This window comes from Lynx rufus, unplaced genomic scaffold, assembly GCF_022079265.1.
Source record: "Lynx rufus isolate CCGP_SWC_20201006 ecotype Redwood Valley unplaced genomic scaffold, mLynRuf1.p SCAF_15, whole genome shotgun sequence".
NCBI lineage: Eukaryota > Metazoa > Chordata > Mammalia > Carnivora > Felidae > Lynx > Lynx rufus.
This window is the reverse complement of record NW_025814829.1, coordinates 61958222-61977197: the sequence shown is the minus strand read 5'-3', so window position 1 is coordinate 61977197 and position 18976 is coordinate 61958222. Positions and strand designations below refer to the sequence as shown.

The following is an 18976-nucleotide window of genomic DNA, read 5'->3' as shown; positions in this document are numbered from 1 at the left end:
ACTGAAACTATGACAGTATAAAATATGCTCAGAAAGGAATAAACTATGGCCTTAAATATCTTCATTATTAAAGAGGAAGTGCAGGAAATTCATAGTCATCTTAAGAAATTAGAAAAAACAACAAAAGGGACAAATGAATCTAATTTTAATAGTGATAAAATAATACACATAAAATAGTAGAATGGAAAAATAAATCCCAAAATTGGTTTTTGATAAGACAAAGTTTGAAAGTCTATATGGATCCAATGATTTCTGGGAAAATACGAATTATCAAAATTGACTCCAAAAATATGAAAGTTCTGAGTGGACCAACTGCTATAAGACACTGCAGATAAACACCGGAATGAAATGGTTTCACAGCTGAGTTCACTCTGGACCTTAAGACACGGACATTGATATTATTTAAGCTATTCCAAGCCTTAGAAAAAGATGGCAATTTCCCCAATCCATTCTATGAAACCATAATAGTAATGTGAATACCTGGTAAAAATAATATATGTAAGAATACAGGCTAGTTGTACTTAGGACTTGATGTAAAAAATTCTGTATAAATTATTGATAAGCTTCAGCAATGAATCAAAAGCATAACGCACTATGACCCCCTAGGGCTGAGTCCAAGAACGCAAGAATGGCTCGATAGCTGGAAATCTATAACTCGCTTTCCATGATCACATCAGTAGATGCAGAAAAGCCTCTCATTCAGGAAGCCATCAAAACCCTAGAGGAGAAAGCAGGAAAAAACCTCTCTGACCTCAGCCGCAGCAATTTCTTACTCAACACATCTCCAAAGGCAAGGGAATTAAAAGCAAAAATGAACTATTGGGACCTCATCAAGATAGAAAGCTTCTGCACTGCAGAGGAAACAATCAACAAAACTAAGAGGCAACCGAAGGAATGGGGAAAGAGATTTGCAAATGACATATCGGATAAAGGGCTAGTATCCAAAATCTATAAAGAACTCACCAAACGCCACACCTGAAAAACAAATAATCCAGTGAAGAAATGGACAGAAGACATGAATAGACACTTTTCCAAAGAAGACATCCCGATGGCCAACAGACACATGAAACAATGTTCAATGTCACTCATCATCAGGGAAATACAAATCAGAACCACACCGAGATACCACCTCACGCCAGTCAGAGTGGCTAAAATCTACCAGTCGGGAGACTACAGATGCTGGAGAGGATGTGGAGAAACGGGAACCCTCTTGCACTGTTGGTGGAAATGCAAACTGGTGCAGCCGCTCTGGAAAACAGTGTGGAGCTTCCTCAAAAAATTAAAAATAGAACTACCCGACGACCCAGCAATAGCACTGCTAGGAGTCTACCCAAGGGATACAGGAGTGCTGATGCATAGGGGCACTTGTACCCCAATGTTTATAGCAGCACTTTCAACAATAGCCAAATTATGGAAAGAGCCTAAATGTCCATCAACCAATGAATGGGTAAAGAAGTTATGGTTTATATATACAATGGGATACTACTTGGCAATGAGAAAGAATGAAATCGTGCCATTTGCAGCAACGTGGATGGAACTGGAGGGTATTATGCTGAGTGAAATAAGCCAGGCAGAGAAAGATACCATATGTTTTCACTCATATGTGGATCCTCAGAAACTTAAGACCATGGGGGAGGGGAAGGGGAAAAAAAAAAGTTACAGAGAGGGAGGGAGGGAGGCGAACCACAAGAGACTCTTAAACACTGAGAACAAACTGAGGGTTGATGGGGGGTGGGGGAGAGGGGAAAGTGGGTGATGGGCATAGAGGAGGGCACCTGTTGGGATGAGCGCTGGGTGTTGCATGGAAGCCAATTGGACAATACATTATATTTAATATAAAAAAAATTAGAAAAAAAATCTGGGTTCGAAAGGCAGGACAGTGTCAAGTTGCTTAATTTTTCACATGACATCAATTTTTGCCTACCCACAAAAGGCAGGCAGAAGAAACTTCAAAAGCAGTATGTTCGAGTTGCGCATCAGCGGGATGAAACATGCATGACGAAAGGTACATTATGGGCAAGCTTCTGTCAGTAGTTCATCCATCGGTGGCTGCGTTGTGTACCATACGAAGACACCTGCACAGTTTAACAAAGACACTGTTGGTGCCCTGTGTAGAGCACCACATGAAACCCTACTCGTTCCCTCAGGGAGAGGTTTGTGGGTGTGTTATTGTTCTCCACAGCTTTCCAAGACTTCAGTGGTCCCTCACAATATGGTCTGTTGGCTTCTAGCAACCCGGGAACTTCCGTGGCTGTCATTTGGCTGCTGCTGGCTGTTTGATATATAGCTACCTGCGCCCTGACTGGTGGTACGACATGCCTTTTCATCACGTAGCGTTTGTGACCCATTCTTGGTATACAATTACAACTCAAAGAATTACTTGTTTATTTCTCTGTCTTAAGACCAACCGTTGGTTCATTTGAGTTTGGTACGTTAATATTAATGTATAGATCTACATAATATCAATGTAAATATAATACTAATAAATATCATAAATAAAAAAAGAAGTCTCTCATTATGAATTCAGACACCATTCCTGATAAGAACTCAAAAATATATAGGGATTATAAGGGACTACTTAAATATGGGAAAGACTACCAAAAAACTATAGCAAATATCATTTTAAATAGCCAACACTGAAGTTGTTTTTATTAACATCAAGAATCAAAAAAAACCAAAAAAACAAAAAGAATCAAACAGGGATGCTGATTACACCATTAACGTTCAGCATCGCCTCAAAAGCTCTGGTTAACGCAATGAGAAAATGACATAATTCACATTAATGATGTCAGATCATATTAATCCGTATTAAGGATGAGGGAATAAAAAGAAAAGTGCACGTACAAGCTATATCGTCCAGTTGCAGGACAACTGAGCTGTCAGCACAGAGCCTGACGTGGGGCTCGAACTCACGAGCTGCAAGATCATGACCTGAGCCCAAGTCGGTCGCTCAATGGACTGAGCCACCCAGGCGACTCCGGACTAGCATTTTTGGAAGGAAAACAGGAAACAAAGATAAAAGGGAGGGAGGGAGGGGAAGAGAGCTGGGAGTTGAAGTAGAGAGGTGGGGAGGGGGGTCGGAAAGAAAGGGAGGGGAGGAGAGAGAAGCAGGAATGCGATCCACTCGGTGCAGGGAGTTCAGAGAACATCTGTGTAAAGGGGCCCAAGAAACCTCCCAAAGTCAGGGGGGCCTCCGGGAGGGGATCTGACTGGAAGGGCAGGGGTCTCCAAAGACTCACGTCCCCTTGCTTACCCCGTTGTGCCTTCCGAATCTGGTGCCACCAGCTTGTGGTGTCTGTTCCAAATAATAGTAATAATTTTAATTTAGTAATCCGATGTTCAACAACAAAAAAGAATTAATGGATGAAAATGTATATCCTGATATTTTTATCCCTCTTGCTATTTCCACGTACAACTGACCCTTGAACAAGGCCGGGGTTAGGGGCACCAACCCCTGTGTGGTTAAAAATCCGCGGATAACTTCTGATGCCCCAACGCTTTATTAATAGCCTACTGTTGACTGAAAGCCTTACCCATAACGCCAACAGTCAATTAATACGTATTTTGTGTGTTATGTGTATCGCATACTGTATTCTTACAATAAAGGCAGCTCGAGGAAAGAAAGCATTACTAAGAAAATCACAAGGAACAGAAAATCCATTTACGGGAACGGTGAAAAATTCACATATATGGGGACCCACATACGTCAAACCCACGGTTGTGCAAGGGTCAACGGTATTTTTAAAGAGAAAACACAGGTAGCTGTTGCGAGTTGTTGATTTTACGTGCAAACATCAAAGTGGGCTGCAAACACGTTCTGAGATAGTAAAGACTGGTGGACTTTCTACAGGTTGCCATAAAGGTGCTGGAGAGCTCCCTGAATGCACAGACCGGGATTTCGTGGCAGAAACTGCACTACCTCCTTGGGGAAGTGACTTACGGCGGCCGGGTGACGGACACCTGGGACAGGCGGTGTCTAAACACCCTTCTGCACAAATTCTGTAACCCGGAAGTGCTGAAAGATGACTTCAGTTTCTCCAGTGATGAGGTGGGAACAGGCATTTACTTACAGTACTTGATCACTGAAATGTAGTTGCGTTATCTAAAACCTGCATTTAAATGGATTTTCATGGTCACTTTTAATGGCTCTTATTAACTGCCAGCAGCGTAAAAACAAGTCACCATTTACCATGTCAGCTGACATTTCATCTACCCATGCATCCTCTCGAGGCCAGAAAGACCAGGGTCTGACCTCTGTCCCCTCGCTTATCCAAGAAGCAGACCATTAGGTCAGCCTCCGTGCAGGGAGAGAATTGGGCTCCGTGTTTCAAAGGGATCGCGTCCAAGAAGCCGTGGGCGTCTCTTTATCCAGCCTAGTCCTGTTCGTCATTATCACCTCATAGGTTCTAGAAGGCCCGTTTTCTCCCCAGGGGATGTGACACGAGAGTCAGCCTTACAGAGGGGAACTTAGCCACACAGCTAATCGCAGGAAGAAAGAGCTGGTGACCAGCATGAAGAGCTCTCCCACACCATGAAGTAGCTTCTCAATTAAAACAAATGTATTATGCATTTCATACCTGGGATTTCGTATCTTTTGACCACCTTCACCCATCTTGCTACCCCCCCCCCCCGCCAAGTGTTCAGACAGAGTCTTAACATCGTTGTCACATTCCTTCTGTAGCTTCACCGAAGAAAGGCAGTTTGTTAAGGCTGGATTGTGTCCGTTATCTGTGGGTATGGGTCACTGAGGCAACAGGTAGTCAGAACCAAAGTGGTTTCCCTTCTTCTGTCTCTTTTCCCAACAAGAAAGTTACTGTGCGTATCCCAGAGCCACACTTTACAAACGCAGTCGTCCCAGAGGTAGCTTTTGACAGGAGTGTCTGGAATATGCCACCCAGAAGTAAGGGGAGCCTTCCGTGTAAATGTTATGGGAATTTTATATAATTTATATATGGTGTATATATATATGGTATAAATTTTATGGGAAGAAGCATCTACATGCATTACGGAAAGTAGGTATCGCTCTGGACAAAAACTGACAAGTGGTTAAATGTTCAGATACATCAGCCAGTGCCGAAATCCGCGAGCTTGAGGGATTACATACACATCGTCCAGTCCTTACCTGACGACGACACACCTGGGCTCTTGGGACTGCACCCGGAGGCCATAAGGGGTGGCAGAGAGATCCAGGGCCGGCACCTTGTGGACAGTCTCATTACCATGCAACCCGGGACCAGCGCCGATCTCGTGGTCCGGTAAGAACTCACTAGCAACAGTCGTTAGTCGGAAATTATTAAATATTCATATTAAATAATTAAGCGTTAAGTGAATATTTAGGAATTTGAAGAGCTACAGTGCGGAACTTGTAGACAAATAAGTCTAAGATATAGTCGGGGTGCCCAGGCGGCTCAGTTGGTTAAGCGTCCAGTTCTTGGTTTTGGCTCAAGTCATGATCTCGCGTTTCGTGAGATCGAGCCCCGCGTGGGGCTCTGTGGTGACAGCATGGAGCCTGCCTGGGATTCTCTCTCTCTCTCTCTCTCTCTCTCTCTCTCTGTCTCTCTCTCTGCCCCTCCCCCACTCATGCATGCGCAGGCTCTCTCTCTCTCCCTCTCTCAAAGTAAACTTTAAAATAAAGTGCAAAATACAAAACAATCTGAACAGAAACTAAAGTGTAAGAGGACAGTATGATGAAGAGGGCCAACGATACCACAGTCACAGGGCCTCAACACCCTTACTCTGCTTATCCATAAACATAGAATGCCTGTTTCCCCGTCAAGGCCATTGTGAGCTTTAAAAGCTGTAACAGATGGGGGCGCCTGGGTGGCTCAGTCGGTGAAGTGCCCCACTTCGGCTCAGGTCATGATCTCACGGCTCGTGCGTTCAAGCCCCCCATCAGCCTCTGCACTTCGGATTCCGTGTCTCCCTCTCTCTCTGCCCCTCCCCTGCTCATGCTCTGTCTCTCTCTCTCTCTCTCTCAAAAATAAACAAACATTAAAAAGCTATAACAGATGTAACCCGAATTCTCAAGCCTCCGCAGCCTGTAACTAGAAGACAAGGTCACGTTTGTCAAGGCCACAGCTACGTGGTGAGCTCAGTGGCCTCACTGCCTCCCCAGCAAAGTGTGTTCCTGAGGTTCCCAGACGTCCTCTCGGGTGCTCGTTCACACCGCTGAGGACGCACGTGGCCCACGCAGGCCTCGCCTCCCTCTTCCCTCGCTGAGTTCAAATCCCAGTTCCACCACCTGACTTTGCAGACTTGGGGACTTCAGTTAAGTCTTCAAGTTCATCACGTTCGCATCTGAGATAATAACCGTGCCTACCTGTGGGGCTGTTCTCAGAATACGAGTTCCTCAGGTTAAGGGCAGCTTAAAAATCTAATTTTTCAATGTGTAAGTCTTACAGATTTTAACAGTAATTTTTAAAAGGTCTTTGAATAGCGTCTGGTTATCTACTGACGTAAACGCTTTCAAGTATAATAATATTCATTACAGAGTTAATGTACTTCACCTACCTCACTGCCAAACCTTCTTCAAATCTTGCAACAATTCTTATAAATCTAATAATTAAACAAATACGTGGGATCTTAAATTCTCTTATGTCTTCAAATATATCAACTTAGCTGAATTTCAACTCAAAATCATAAATTGAAACCAATTTCCCCACTTCCTGTTGTAAGTTAGAGTCCCAAAGCTGACCTTCAGGTGTTAAGAGCCCCAAATCTCTTAAATATCATAAATATTGAAAATACCAACAGGTACAGATTCCTCACCACGAAAGTACCATCACTGTGGTTTTGATCCTGTTAATCCTGTCTACACCAACTTCTCAGTCTTCCCCAGGACCAGTGGCGCCACTGTGCGTGACATGGGAGTTTGCCTTCTTGGTGTGCTTCGGGTTGGGGGGAAAACAAGTAAATAAGCTGAAACCGAAATTTAAACCACTTGGGAACACGCATCGGATGCCTTGAACCCCGATTATACTTGTCGTTAAGGTCATCGCAACTCCAGCCCCCGGTGATGGTGACGTTGCCCACATCCCCGGGATCCGAGTCCACGGTCCCCTAGGCTGTTAGTCTGTGGGCTCACAGATCGGGTTTACGGCCCTTGTGCTCTGCGGGAGCGCCAGCGGACCTGACCACCTGAGTCCTCCCTCAGTCTTGTCCTTGCCGCTGGTGCACGGGTGGCCCCGCTCTAGGTAATCCCCCTGTGACGTCACCACAAGGCGTCTGGCTCTATAAAAGCTGGGCTGCGGCTCGGCTTTGTGGGGGATGGGCGTATGCGGTCAGGGCCTTCTGCGCACAGGCGCCCCCGATGGTAAGTTCCCCCGAGTAAAACTGTAAGTGGTCCTCTTAGTGTGGAGGACACGTCTCCCTCCTCCACCTCCTAACAGGCTCCTAAGATACACGTGTCTTTTTTATATTTTTTTCCACTTAGTTCTAAAACCTCTGAACCTATTGGAACTCTGTACGCTTTGGTCTTCTCGTCTCTTTGTTGTTGTTTAGTTGTTGTTTTTCTTGAGAGAGACAGAAACCGAATGAGAAGGGGAGGGGCAGAGAGAGAGAGAGAGAGAGACACTCCCAAGCAGGCTCCGTGCTGTCAGCACAGAGCCCAACGCAGGGCTCGAACCCATAAAACTGTGAGATCATGACCCGAGCTGAAACCGAGAGTCGGACACTCAGGCGACCGTGCCACCCAGGCGCCCCTTCCTGTCTCTGGACCACGAAACTCATATTAAAATGGTATCTGATTGGATCCTCACTGTGGCTTTGGCTGGCCATCTGGTGCTCTCTTCCAAGGTCATTGCACTGACACAAAACAGGTGTAACCGAGCCCTCCCCCCACCGACGGAGTGAACGCGTCCTACCTTCTACGTGCAGGAAAGCTGCACACACGGCGAAAGAGGAGTGGCTACTTGGAAGCCTTCCCGTGTGCCCCCAGAAGATCAGGTTCAATTCCCTGCGCGTCCTGCGCTCGTAAATACTGACGGCTGTGCCTCCCGCCTTCAACAAATTCGCCAGTAAGAGACGGGTTACGGGGCTGCTGTTCGCAAGCATGTTGAGTGTGTTTATCCGTGCCCCTCGGGCATTCTGGGAGGCTGGGATGGCTGCCATTATGCTGCCTGTGCTCAAAAGACACTAGAAACTTCTCTGCATGACTAGATCTAAAAGATCCGTCCCACTTGACTTAACGCCCTCAGGGGTAGCACAGAGTTGCCCTTTGAAGATGTGTGCTTTTTGAAGTCTTTTGAATCATCAGAAGCCACCTTGGACGAATGCCACTGAGTAACCTTGCTTTAAAGTCACCGCCGAAGTGTGAAAACAAAATGGGAAAACCTGCTACTTGGCGTGAGGGGTGAGCGGACACAGAAGCAGCGCACTGAGCGTGGCTGTGGCTTCCAGGCTGTCGCTCACCGTGCAGGACGACACCCTGGCTGTGTGAGACCTGGGTGACGGCTGGAACCAGCCCCTGCCAGCAGTTAGAGTAACAGCACGAGCTCAGGGGAGCTTTAGTGCTTAGAGCTCGTCCAGCTTTCGCGCTCTGCCCCGCCTGGTCCAGGCCTGTGCCCCCACGGGCCGCCCAGCGTCCCCGAGGAATCTGACACGCGGTTGGTGACAAGCACACGCTGTCGGGTTGCCGCCTGCGCCTTCATTTCGGTATTGACACTTCACGCAGATACGTTCCGACGATGAATTGTCGACAAAGAAATCTTAAGAACCCTTTAAAAATACATATTTTCTTGGGGCGCCTGGGTGGCTTGGTTGAGCGGCCGACTTCGGCTCAGGTCACGATCTCGCGGTCCGTGAGTTCGAGCCCCGCGTCGGGCTCTGGGCTGACGGCTCAGAGCCTGGAGCCTGTTTCAGATTCTGTGTCTCCCTCTCTCTCTGACCCTCCCCCGTTCATGCTCTGTCTCTCCCTGTCTCAAAAATAAATAAAGGTTAAAAAAAAATTTTAAAAATACATATTTTCTTGTAAACGTCTAAAGTGCAGGGGGCGCCTGGGTGGCTCAGTCGGTTGAGCGTCCGACTTCGGCTCAGGTCACCATCTCGTGGTCTGTGAGTTCGAGCCCCGCGTCGGGCTCTGGGCTGACGGCTCAGAGCCTGGAGCCTGTTTCAGATTCTGTGTCTCCCTCTCTCTCTGACCCTCCCCTGTTCATGCTCTGTCTCTCCCTGTCTCAAAAATAAATAAAGGTTAAAAAAATTTTTAAAAAATACATATTTTCTTGTAAACGTCTAAAGTGCAGGGGGCGCCTGGGTGGCTCAGTCAGTTAAGTGTCTTTTTTTTTTTTAATGTTTATTTTTGAGAGAGAGAGAGAGAGACAGAGCGTGAGCAGGGGAGGGTCCGAGAGAGAGGGAGACACAGAATCCGAAGCAGGCTCCAGGCTCCGAGCTGTCAGCACAAAGCCTGACACGGGGCTCAAACCCCAGACTATGAGATCATGACCTGAGCTGAAGCTGGACGCTTAACCAACTGAGCCCCCCTGGCGCCCCTTAAGTGTCTGACTCTTGATCTCAGGGTCGTGGGTTCAAGTCCCGCATTGGGCTCCACACTCCTTGTGGAGCCTACTAGAATAAAAAAAGATTAAATTATAAATAAAATAAAAATTTCTCGGGAAGCAGGGCAAGGGGCCAGTTTTATCCCGACCGTTGATTTCAGCTCGGGTCGTGATCTCACGGTTGATGAGGTCGAGCCCCGCGCCGGCCGCTTCCTCATCTGTAAGATGCACGGACTCCGTCGTGTGCCTAGTCGCGTGCGGCTGTGAAGCGGCTTGGCCCGGGCCTGAACAGCGGGCTGTCCTGGGTCACACAGATCCGCATCTCTCCGTGTCCTTCGTAGTCCCGAGCAGAGTAACGACGAACTGCTGATGGAAATCCTGTCTGACCTGCTACAGCGGCTGCCGAGGTCTGTGGAGAAGGAAGAATGTGCTGGCACACCCAGCACCTTGAAGTGCATCATGTCCAGCCCCCTCTGGGAGTCTCTCTGTAAGAGCATCCAAGGTAGGCACAGGACGTGCGTCCTCGGGGAAGGACTCTGGCCCCAAGGGGAAGGGGTGGGGGTCCCCCAAGACCCCGCAGAAGCAGCCAGGCCGAGTGAGGTAGGCAGTGCGGTCTCTACGCCCCCCCTTCCCACTCTCCAAGCTGAGAGACCACCCCCTCCCCCTCTCCAAGCTTGGGGCAGAGAAGGAAAGGGTGCTATAGCTTTGTCTTTCTTTCTGGTTTTGTTGGGGCAGGGGGGTGGGTGGCTGGGAGACTAAAAGTGAAGAAATATGCTTGTAGCAGAGCAGGAAGGAGCCGCCCTGCCTGAGCCTATAGAGCAGCTGGGGGGGGGGGGGGTCCCTGCCCCGCCCGGCCTGCCTGCGGAGCACAAGGAACGTGGACCCTCTGACCGGCGGCCCCCGCTCTGAGCGCTCCGGAAAGAGGGCAGGCCCAGGGGTGACAGGGCACCCAGCCCCGGGAGCCAGCGTCCGGGCCGTGGCAAATGACCCAGTTAACTTCTCAACATCCATATCTTAACCGTTTATTTTTGAAAATTTTTTAAATATTTATTTATTTGGGGGAGAGCACAAGTAGGGGAGGGACAGAGAGACGGGGACAGAGGATCTGAAGCGGGCTCTGAGCTGACGGCACAGAGCCCACTGCCAGGCTTGACCCCACAACCGGCACAGACCCCGAGGTCAGGCTTGACCCCCCCAAACCACGAGATCATGACCTGAGCCAGTCAGACGCTCAACCAGCTGGGCCACCCAGGCGCCCCTATACCTTACCCCTTTAAAGAAGGTTCATCGGGAACCCAATGCTGAGCGGTAGTCTGTGACATCGGTGCTGTTGTGGAGTCGGAACCACGGTCAGCACCCTAGGGCTGTGGCCAGGTCCAGCCACCGTTCATTCCTGTGCAGCCTGAAAGCTAAAAGGGGTCTCACATTCTTTAGTGGTTGGAAAAAACCAAAAGAAGAATATTTTAGGACCCATAAATATCGTATGAAATACGAACGCGAGGGCTGCTGCACGAATAAAACTTTATTGGCAAACGGCCAAGCTTATCGGTTTTGTGTGCCCGCGCCTGCGTTCGCACCACGGAAGCAGAGCCTAGCAGTCGTGACGCAGACGGGGTGGCCACGGAGCCTGAAGTAATTCCTGATTTTCTGCAGAAAGTGTGTTGCGATCCCTGGTCTTGACACATGAAGTTCCTTCCATTTCCAAAGCCTGTGTTTCTCCTTTTATCTGAAAAATAACCTAATGTTCTGTCTTTCTCGATCCAGGCTATGATCCCCTCATCCACTGTGTCCTGCTAACCTTTCTGAGCCAAGAAATCGAACGATTTGATAAGTTCTTATTTGTTGTGCATGAATCTTTGAAAGGCCTTCAACTTGCAATAAAAGGAAAAACCATCCTCACCCAAGAACTAGAGGAAATGTATGAGTCTTTTCTCAATGGAAGAGTGCCTACGCTGTGGCAGGTGAGAGCCGTCACGCTACCCCGTTAACTGCTGAGCCGTAAGTGTGGGGTGCGGGCAGGGGGTGGGGGGCGTTCACTGTGGCACCTGACCAAGTATCAAGAATTACTGAAAGATGCTGACGTACGTTGGGTGTGAGCGCGTATTAACAAAACCTCTTAGAGGGCCATCTGGCAATTCCACTCAGATAAATTTAAGATGTGTTGTTAATTTTAAGTTTCAGAAAATGATGTCATTTTTAGAGATTATAAAAACCTATATACTAATGTGTGCATACATGTGCTTATAAAAACGCATCTATGCTTTAAATTCAAGAACCCCCAACCGGAAGTCTTGGAAGAAAATGCACAAACAACTCTTCCCACTGGTGGCCTTAAATGAGGGAGACTGGAGGGTCTTGTGGGTGGGAAAGAGGCTTTAACTTTACATTTTACGTATCCTTGTATCTTACTGTACGGTTTTGATTTTTTTTTTTTATCACATTCATGTCTTTTTAAGTTTTTATTACGGTATAACCTACGGGGTTAGATTAGCTTCAGGTGTACAGGACAGTGATTGAACACGCGTATTCCCTACTCTGTGCTCATCATGACAAGGGTGCCCCTTAATTTATCCCCATCACCTATTTCACCCATCCCCCCCCCACCCCGCCACCTCCCCTCTGGTGACCAGCAGTGTGTTCTCTGTAAGTTAAGAGTCTGTCTTTTGATTTGTCTCTTTTTTTGCTCTGTTTCTTAAATTCCACATTTGAGTGAAACCATATGGTATTTGCCTTTCTCCGTCTGTTCTTTCGCTTAGCATGATACCCTCTAGACCCATCCACGTTGTAGCAAATGGCAGGATTTCATTCTCTGCTATGGAGGACTGCTATGCCGTCGCGTACGTATGCCTCTTTGTCCGTCCACTTGTCTGTCGATGGACTTGGGTTGTCTCCACCCTTGGCTACTATAAATAGTGCTGCAGTAAACATCAGGGTGCACGTATCTTTTCGAATTAGTGTTTTTGGTTTCTTTGGGTAAATACCCAGTAGTGGAATTACTGATCATATGGTGATTCTACTTTTAATGCTCTGAGGAAACTTCATACTGTTTTCCAAGTGGCTGCACCAGTGTGCATTCCCACCAATAATGCAAGAGTGTTCCCCTTTCTCCACATCTTGGTCAATATTTGTTGTTTCTTGTGTTGCTGACTTTAGCCATTCTGACAGGTGTGAGATGGTATCTCATCGTGGTTCTGATTTGCATTTCCCGGATGATGAGTGACATTGAGCATCTCTTCATGTGTCTGCTGGCCATCTGGATGTCTTCTTTGGGAAAATGTCCATTCATGTTTTCTGCCCATTTTTAAATTGGGTTATTTTTTGGTGTTGACTTGTATAAGTTCTTTATATATTTTGGGTACTAACCTTTTATCAGATCTGTCATTTGCAAGTATCTTCTCACATTCAGTAGTTGTCTTTTAGTCTCGTTGATTGTTTCCTTTTCTGTACAGAAGCTTTTTATTTTGATTCAGTCCCAATAGTTTTTCTTTTGTTTCCCTTTTCCCAGGACACATGTCTAGAAAAACATTGCTACAGCCAATGTCAGAGGCATTACTGTCTGTGCTGTCTTCGAGGATTTTATGGTTTCAGGTCTCATATTTGGGTCTTTAATCTATTTTGACTGTCATTTTTGTGCATGGTGTAAGAAAGTGGTTCAGGGGGCGCCTGGGTGGCGCAGTCGGTTAAGCGTCCGACTTCAGCCAGGTCACGATCTCGCGGTCCGTGAGTTTGAGTCCCGCATCAGGCTCTGGGCTGATGGCTCAGAGCCTGGAGCCTGTTTCCGATTCTGTGTCTCCCTCTCTCTCTGCCCCTCCCCCGTTCATGCTCTGTCTCTCTCTGTCCCAAAAATAAAAACGTTGAAAAAAAAAAAAAGAAAGTGGTTCAGTTTTATTCTTTTGCTTATAACTGTCCAATTTTCCCAGCACCATTTGTTGAAGAGACTGTCTTTGTCCCATTGCATATTCTTTCTCTTTTATTGAAGATTAATTGACCATATAATTGTGGTTTCACTTCTGGGCTCTCTATTCTGTTCAGTTGATCTGTGTGTCTGTTTGTCTGTAATACCATCCTGTTTTGATTACTACAACTTTGTTGTAGGTCTTGAAATCTGGGATGGTGACACCTACACTTTTAGTCTTCTTTTTCAAGATTTCTTTGGCTATTTGGAGTCTTTTGTGGTTCCATACAAATTTTAGGATCGTTTGTTCTAGTTGTGTGAAAAATGCTATTGGTATTTTCATAGGGATTGCATTAAATATGTAGATTGCTTTGGGTAGTATTGTTAAATATTTTAACAATATTTATTCTCCCAATCCATGAGCATAGAATATCTTTCCATTTGTTTGTGTCATCTTTAATTTCTTTCATCAGTGTTTTATAGTTTCCAGTGTTTTATAGTTTCCAGTGTTTTATAGTTTCTTTCAGTCCTAAACTCTTTAGTCAAGTTTATTCCTAGGTATTTTATTATTTTTGGTGCAATTGGAAATGAGACTGTTTTCTTAATTTCTCTTTCTGTTGCTTTATTATTGGTGTATAAAAATGCACTGGATTTCTGTATGTTGATTTTGTATCCTACAACTTTACTGAATTCATGTATTAGTTGTAGAATTTTTTTGGTGGAATCTTTCGGGTTTTCTATCTACAGTGTCATGTCACCTATAAGTAGTAAATTTTTACTTCTTCTTCACCAATTTAGATGCCTTTCATTCTTGTCTGATTGCTGTGGACAATACTATGTTGAATACAAGTGCTGAGAGTGGACATCCTTGTCTTGTTCTTGATCTCAGGAGAAAAGTTCTGTTTTCCCCATGAAAGAAGCAATGTTTGCTGTGGGTTTTTCATATATGCCCTTTATTATGTTGAGATACCTTCCCTCTAAACCTACTTTGTTGAGTGTTTTTATCATGAATGGATGTTGTACTTTGTCAAAAGCTGTTTCTGCATCTATTGAAAGGATCATATGGTTTTTATCCTTTCTGTTATTGATGTGATGTATCATGTAGATTGATTTGTAAATATTAAATCACCCTTCCATCCCAGAGATAAACCCCACTTGATCATGGTGGATAATTTTTTTTTACTGTATTGTTGAATTCGGTTTGCTAGTGCTTTGGTCAGGATTTTACATCTGTGTTCATCATGGATATTGGCCCGAGTTCTTTTTTTTTTGTAGTGTCTTTTTCTGGTTTTCTGTATCAGGGTAATGCTGGCCCCATAGAATGAATTTGGAAGCTTTCCTTCCTCTTCTATTTTTGGAATAGTTTGAGAAGAACAGGTATTAACTCTTCTTTAAATGTTTGGTAGAATTAGGGGCGCCTGGGTGGCTCAGTATGTTAAGCGTCCGACTTCAGCTTAGGTCACGATCTTGTAGTTCATGACTTTGAGCCCCACATCAGGCTCTGTGGTGACAGCTCAGAGCCTGGGGTCTGCTTTGGATTCTGTGTCTCCCTTTCTCTCTATCCCTCCCCCACTCATGCTTTGTCTCTCAAAAATAAGTAAACATTTTTAAAAAATTAAATGGCGCGCCTGGGTGGCTAAGTTAAGTGACTGACTTCGGCTCAGGTCAGGATCGCATGGTTGTGAATTCGAGCCCCATGTCGGGCTCTGTGCTGACAGCTCGGAGCCTAGAGCCTGCCCCAGGTTCTGTATCTCCCTCTCTCTCTGCCCCTCCCCTGCTCATGCTCACTTGCTCACACGCTCGCTCGCTCTCTCTCTCTCTCAAAAATGAATAAACATTAAAAAAAATAAAAATAAATTTAAATGTTTGGTAGAATTTACCTATGAAGCTGTCTGGTCCTGGACTTTTGTTTGTTGGAAGTTTTTTGATTACTGATTCAATTTAATTGCTAGTAATTGATCTGTTCAAATTTTCTATTTCTTTCTGATTCAGTTTTCGGAGTGTATGTGTTTCTAGGAATGTATCCAGTTCTTCTAGGTTGCCCAACTTGTTGGCATACCATTTTACATACTGTTCTCCTATAATCTTTTTATTATTCTGTGGTGTCAGTTATTTTTTTCCCTCTTTCATTTCTGATTTGATTAGTTATTTGAGTCTCTGTTTCTTTTTTTCTTTTTTTTCTTTTTGAGGAGCCTGAACTACGCTCATCAATATTGTTGATCTTTTCAAAACTCCAGCTCTTGGTTTCATTGACCTGTTCTATGTTTTAAATTTCTGTTTCGTTTATTTCTACTCGAATTTCCTTCCTTTCCTTTCCTTTTTGGTTTTATTTGTTCTTTTTCTAGCTCCATTAGGTGTAAGGTTACGTTGTTTGAGATTCTTCTTGCTTCTTGTGGTAGCCCTGTGTTGCTGTAAACTTCCCTCTTAAAACAGCTTCTGCTGCATCCCAAAGATTTGGGACCATTATATTTTCATTTTCATTTTCTCCATGTATTTTTTATTTTATTTCCTCTTTGATTTCTTGATCAAATTGATCCATTTATTGTTTAGTAGCGTGTATTTAACCTCCATGTATTTGTGTTCTTTCCAGATTTTTTTCTTGTTGACTTTTAGTTTCATAGAGTTGTGGTCAGAAAAGACGCATGCTATGACTTCAGTCTTTGGAATTTGTTGAGACTTGTTTTGTGGCTGGATATGTGATCTGTTCTGGAGAATGTTCCATGTGTACTTGAAAACAACGGGCATTCTGCTGATTTTGGATGGAATGTCTGAATATACCTGTTAGATCAGCTGCTCCAGTGTGTCATTCAAAGCCACTGTTTCCTTGTTGATTTTCTGTCTAGATGATCTGTCCATTGATGTAAGCAGGGTGCTAAAGTCCCCACTATTTTTGTATCCTTATCAATTGCATCCTTCATGTTATTAGCTGCTTTATGTATTGGGGTGTTCTATGTTGGGTGCATAAATATTTACAATTGTTATATCTTCTTGTAGGATTGTCGCCTTTATTATTATATAGTGTCCTTCTTTGTCTCTTATTACAGACTTTGTTTTAAAGTCTATTTCATTCAATAAGAATTGTTACCCTGGCTTCCTTTTCACTTCCATTTACGTGATAAATGCTTTTCCATCCCTTCACTTTCAATCTGCAGGTGTCTTTGGGAATGAAATGAGTCTCTTGTAGGCAGCATATAGATGGGTCTTGCTTTTTTATCCATTAAGTCACCCTATGTCTTTTGATCGGAGCAAAATGGATTGCGTCCATTTACATTCAAAGTAATTATTGATATGTATGTACTTACTGCCATTTTGTCACTCCTTTTATGGTCGTAGTTCTTCTCTGTTCCTTTCTTTTGAGAAGTCTGCTGCTTTCTTTAGTGATGTATTTGGATTCCTTTCTCTTTATTTTTTGCATATCTGTTACCAGTTTTTGATTTGTGGTTAACATTCGGTTTGCACATAATGTCTTATGTGTATAGGAGTCTATATTAAGTTGATGGTTGCTTAAGTTTGAACCCGTTGTAAAGGCACTAAATTTTTACTCTTCCCCATGGTGTAGGTATCTGGTATCATACTTTACATACGTTAATTTTGTGAATCCCTTGACAGATTTTTACACATATACTTATTCTTATTGCTTTTGTGATTCCTGCTTTTCTTATTCCTGCTTATGGTCTTTCCTTGCCTCTCAGAGTCCCCTTTATCGTTTCTTGTGGGTCTGGTTTAGTGGTCATGGACTCCTTTAAACTTTGGGAAGCTCTTATCCACCCTTCTATTCCGAATGATAACCTTGCCGGATAGAGTATTCTTGGCTGCGGGCTTTTCCTTTCAGCACTTTGATTATATCATGCCCCTCCCTTCTGGCCTGCAAAGTTTCTGCTGAGAATGCAGCTGATTGCCTTATGGGATTTCCCTTGTATGAAGCTGCTTTCTTTTCTCTTGCTGCTTTTAAAACTCTCTCTTGATCCATGCTTCTTGCCATTTAAATTCCTCTGTGCTTTGGTGTGGACCTCCTTTGGTTTTGTTAGGGGCTCTCTGTGCCTCCTGAATCTGGACTTCTGTTTCCTTCGCCACATTCAGGAAGGTTTCAGCTGTCATTTGTTCAAATAAATTTTCTGTTCTCTTTTCTCTCTTCTCCTTCTAGGACCCCAATAATGCAAATGTTATTAGGCTTGATGGTGTCACTGAGTTCCCCTAACTTGTTCTCATTTTTTCTTTTTCTCAACTACTCAGCTTGATTTCTCTCCATTACTCTGTCCTCCAGGTCACTGATCTGTTCTTCTGCTTCCTCTACTCTACTATTTATTCCATCTCGTGTATTTTTAATATCAGTTATTGTGTTCTTTGTCACTGATTGGTTCTTTTTTATGTTTTCTGTCTCTGTGTTGAGGGTCTCACTGAGGTCCCCCACTCTTTCTCAAGTCCAGTGAGTATATTTATGACCATTACTTTAAATTCTCTACCAGGCATATTACTCCATTACTCATTTCATTTCATTACTCCATCTCCATTTCATTTAGTTCTCTTGCTGCGATTTTTGTCCTGTTCATTCACTTGGGACATATTGCTTTGTCTCTTCATGTTGTCTAACTCTCTGTGTCTGTTTGTGTCAGCAAAGCCAGCTGCGTCTCCCGCACTTAAAGCAGTGGCCTTAGGAAGACGAGGTCCTGTAGTGCCCCGCAGTGCAGTGTCCCCTGTTCACGGGAAAATGGCGCTTCAGGGGTGTCCCCGTGTGTGTTGCTACGGGGGTGTCCTACTGCGGCGGCTGAACCGTGTTCGCCTTCCGTGCAGTGGCTCTGCCTGTTGTGGGCAGGGTCCGCTCCCTGTGCGGTTAGTGGGTCGGTCTGGGGCGCGGCGGATCAGAGCAGGAGTTTGCTAGAGATGCGGTAGCTCCAAACTGCAGGGCACTTCCCCTGTGTGGTCCGGAGAAACCTGTGTTGGTGGGCGGGGCCGCGGTCAGACCCGATGTCCGCCCCCGCTGGGGCCACACAGTCAGACTGGCGTGTACCTTATCTTCCCCTCTCCCCGGGGCAGGACTCACTGTGGGGTGGGGTGGCCCCCGTCGGGGCTGCTCGCACACTGCCAGGCTCGTGGCGCCACTCTGGATGGAGTCCTGCCACGGGCACGTCGGAGGCTGATCCGCAGGAGAACAGGGGATGTGGGGTGCACAGTCTGCCGTGGGAGGGGCCTGCACGGAGGACTGGCTGGAGGGGCGAGTGAAGAAGAGTGCAGGGGCAGGGCACACTGTTAGCATCCTAGGTGGGAGTGTTGGAGCTGCGCCCGGTTCCCACAGGTGTACCTAGGTTGGGGGAGGGAGATGGTGCTTGCCACCTCCTCTGTTGTGTAGAAGTGTCCAGAGGACCTCTGTCACCCCAGGACAGGCTCTGTGAATAGCGTACAAATCCCTCTCTCTTGGCCCAGGGCTGGGGGGGAGCGGGGGCGGGGGAGGGGTGGTCAAACAGCCCCTTCTGCGCTGAATCTCCACAGGCTGTTTGTTGTTCTGTCTCTTTAAGGGCGGGGACTCAGTTTCCTCTCGCCTTCCTGCCTCTCCCAGGGCTGAGCTGCTGATTTTTAAAGCTCCAGGGGTTAA

At 45.6% G+C, this 18976-nt stretch overlaps 1 protein-coding gene across 1 annotated transcript in view; it reads left to right on the top strand.

The window, feature by feature from the left end:
* DNAH14 (dynein axonemal heavy chain 14) overlaps nt 1-18976 on the top strand; it is a 312531-nt gene that overhangs the window by 277566 nt on the left and 15989 nt on the right. Inside the window, 4 exon segments of the mRNA XM_047076479.1 lie at nt 3851-4048; nt 5059-5255; nt 9833-9993; nt 11256-11452. Of these exon segments, the coding sequence (XP_046932435.1) occupies nt 3851-4048; nt 5059-5255; nt 9833-9993; nt 11256-11452 (753 nt within the window).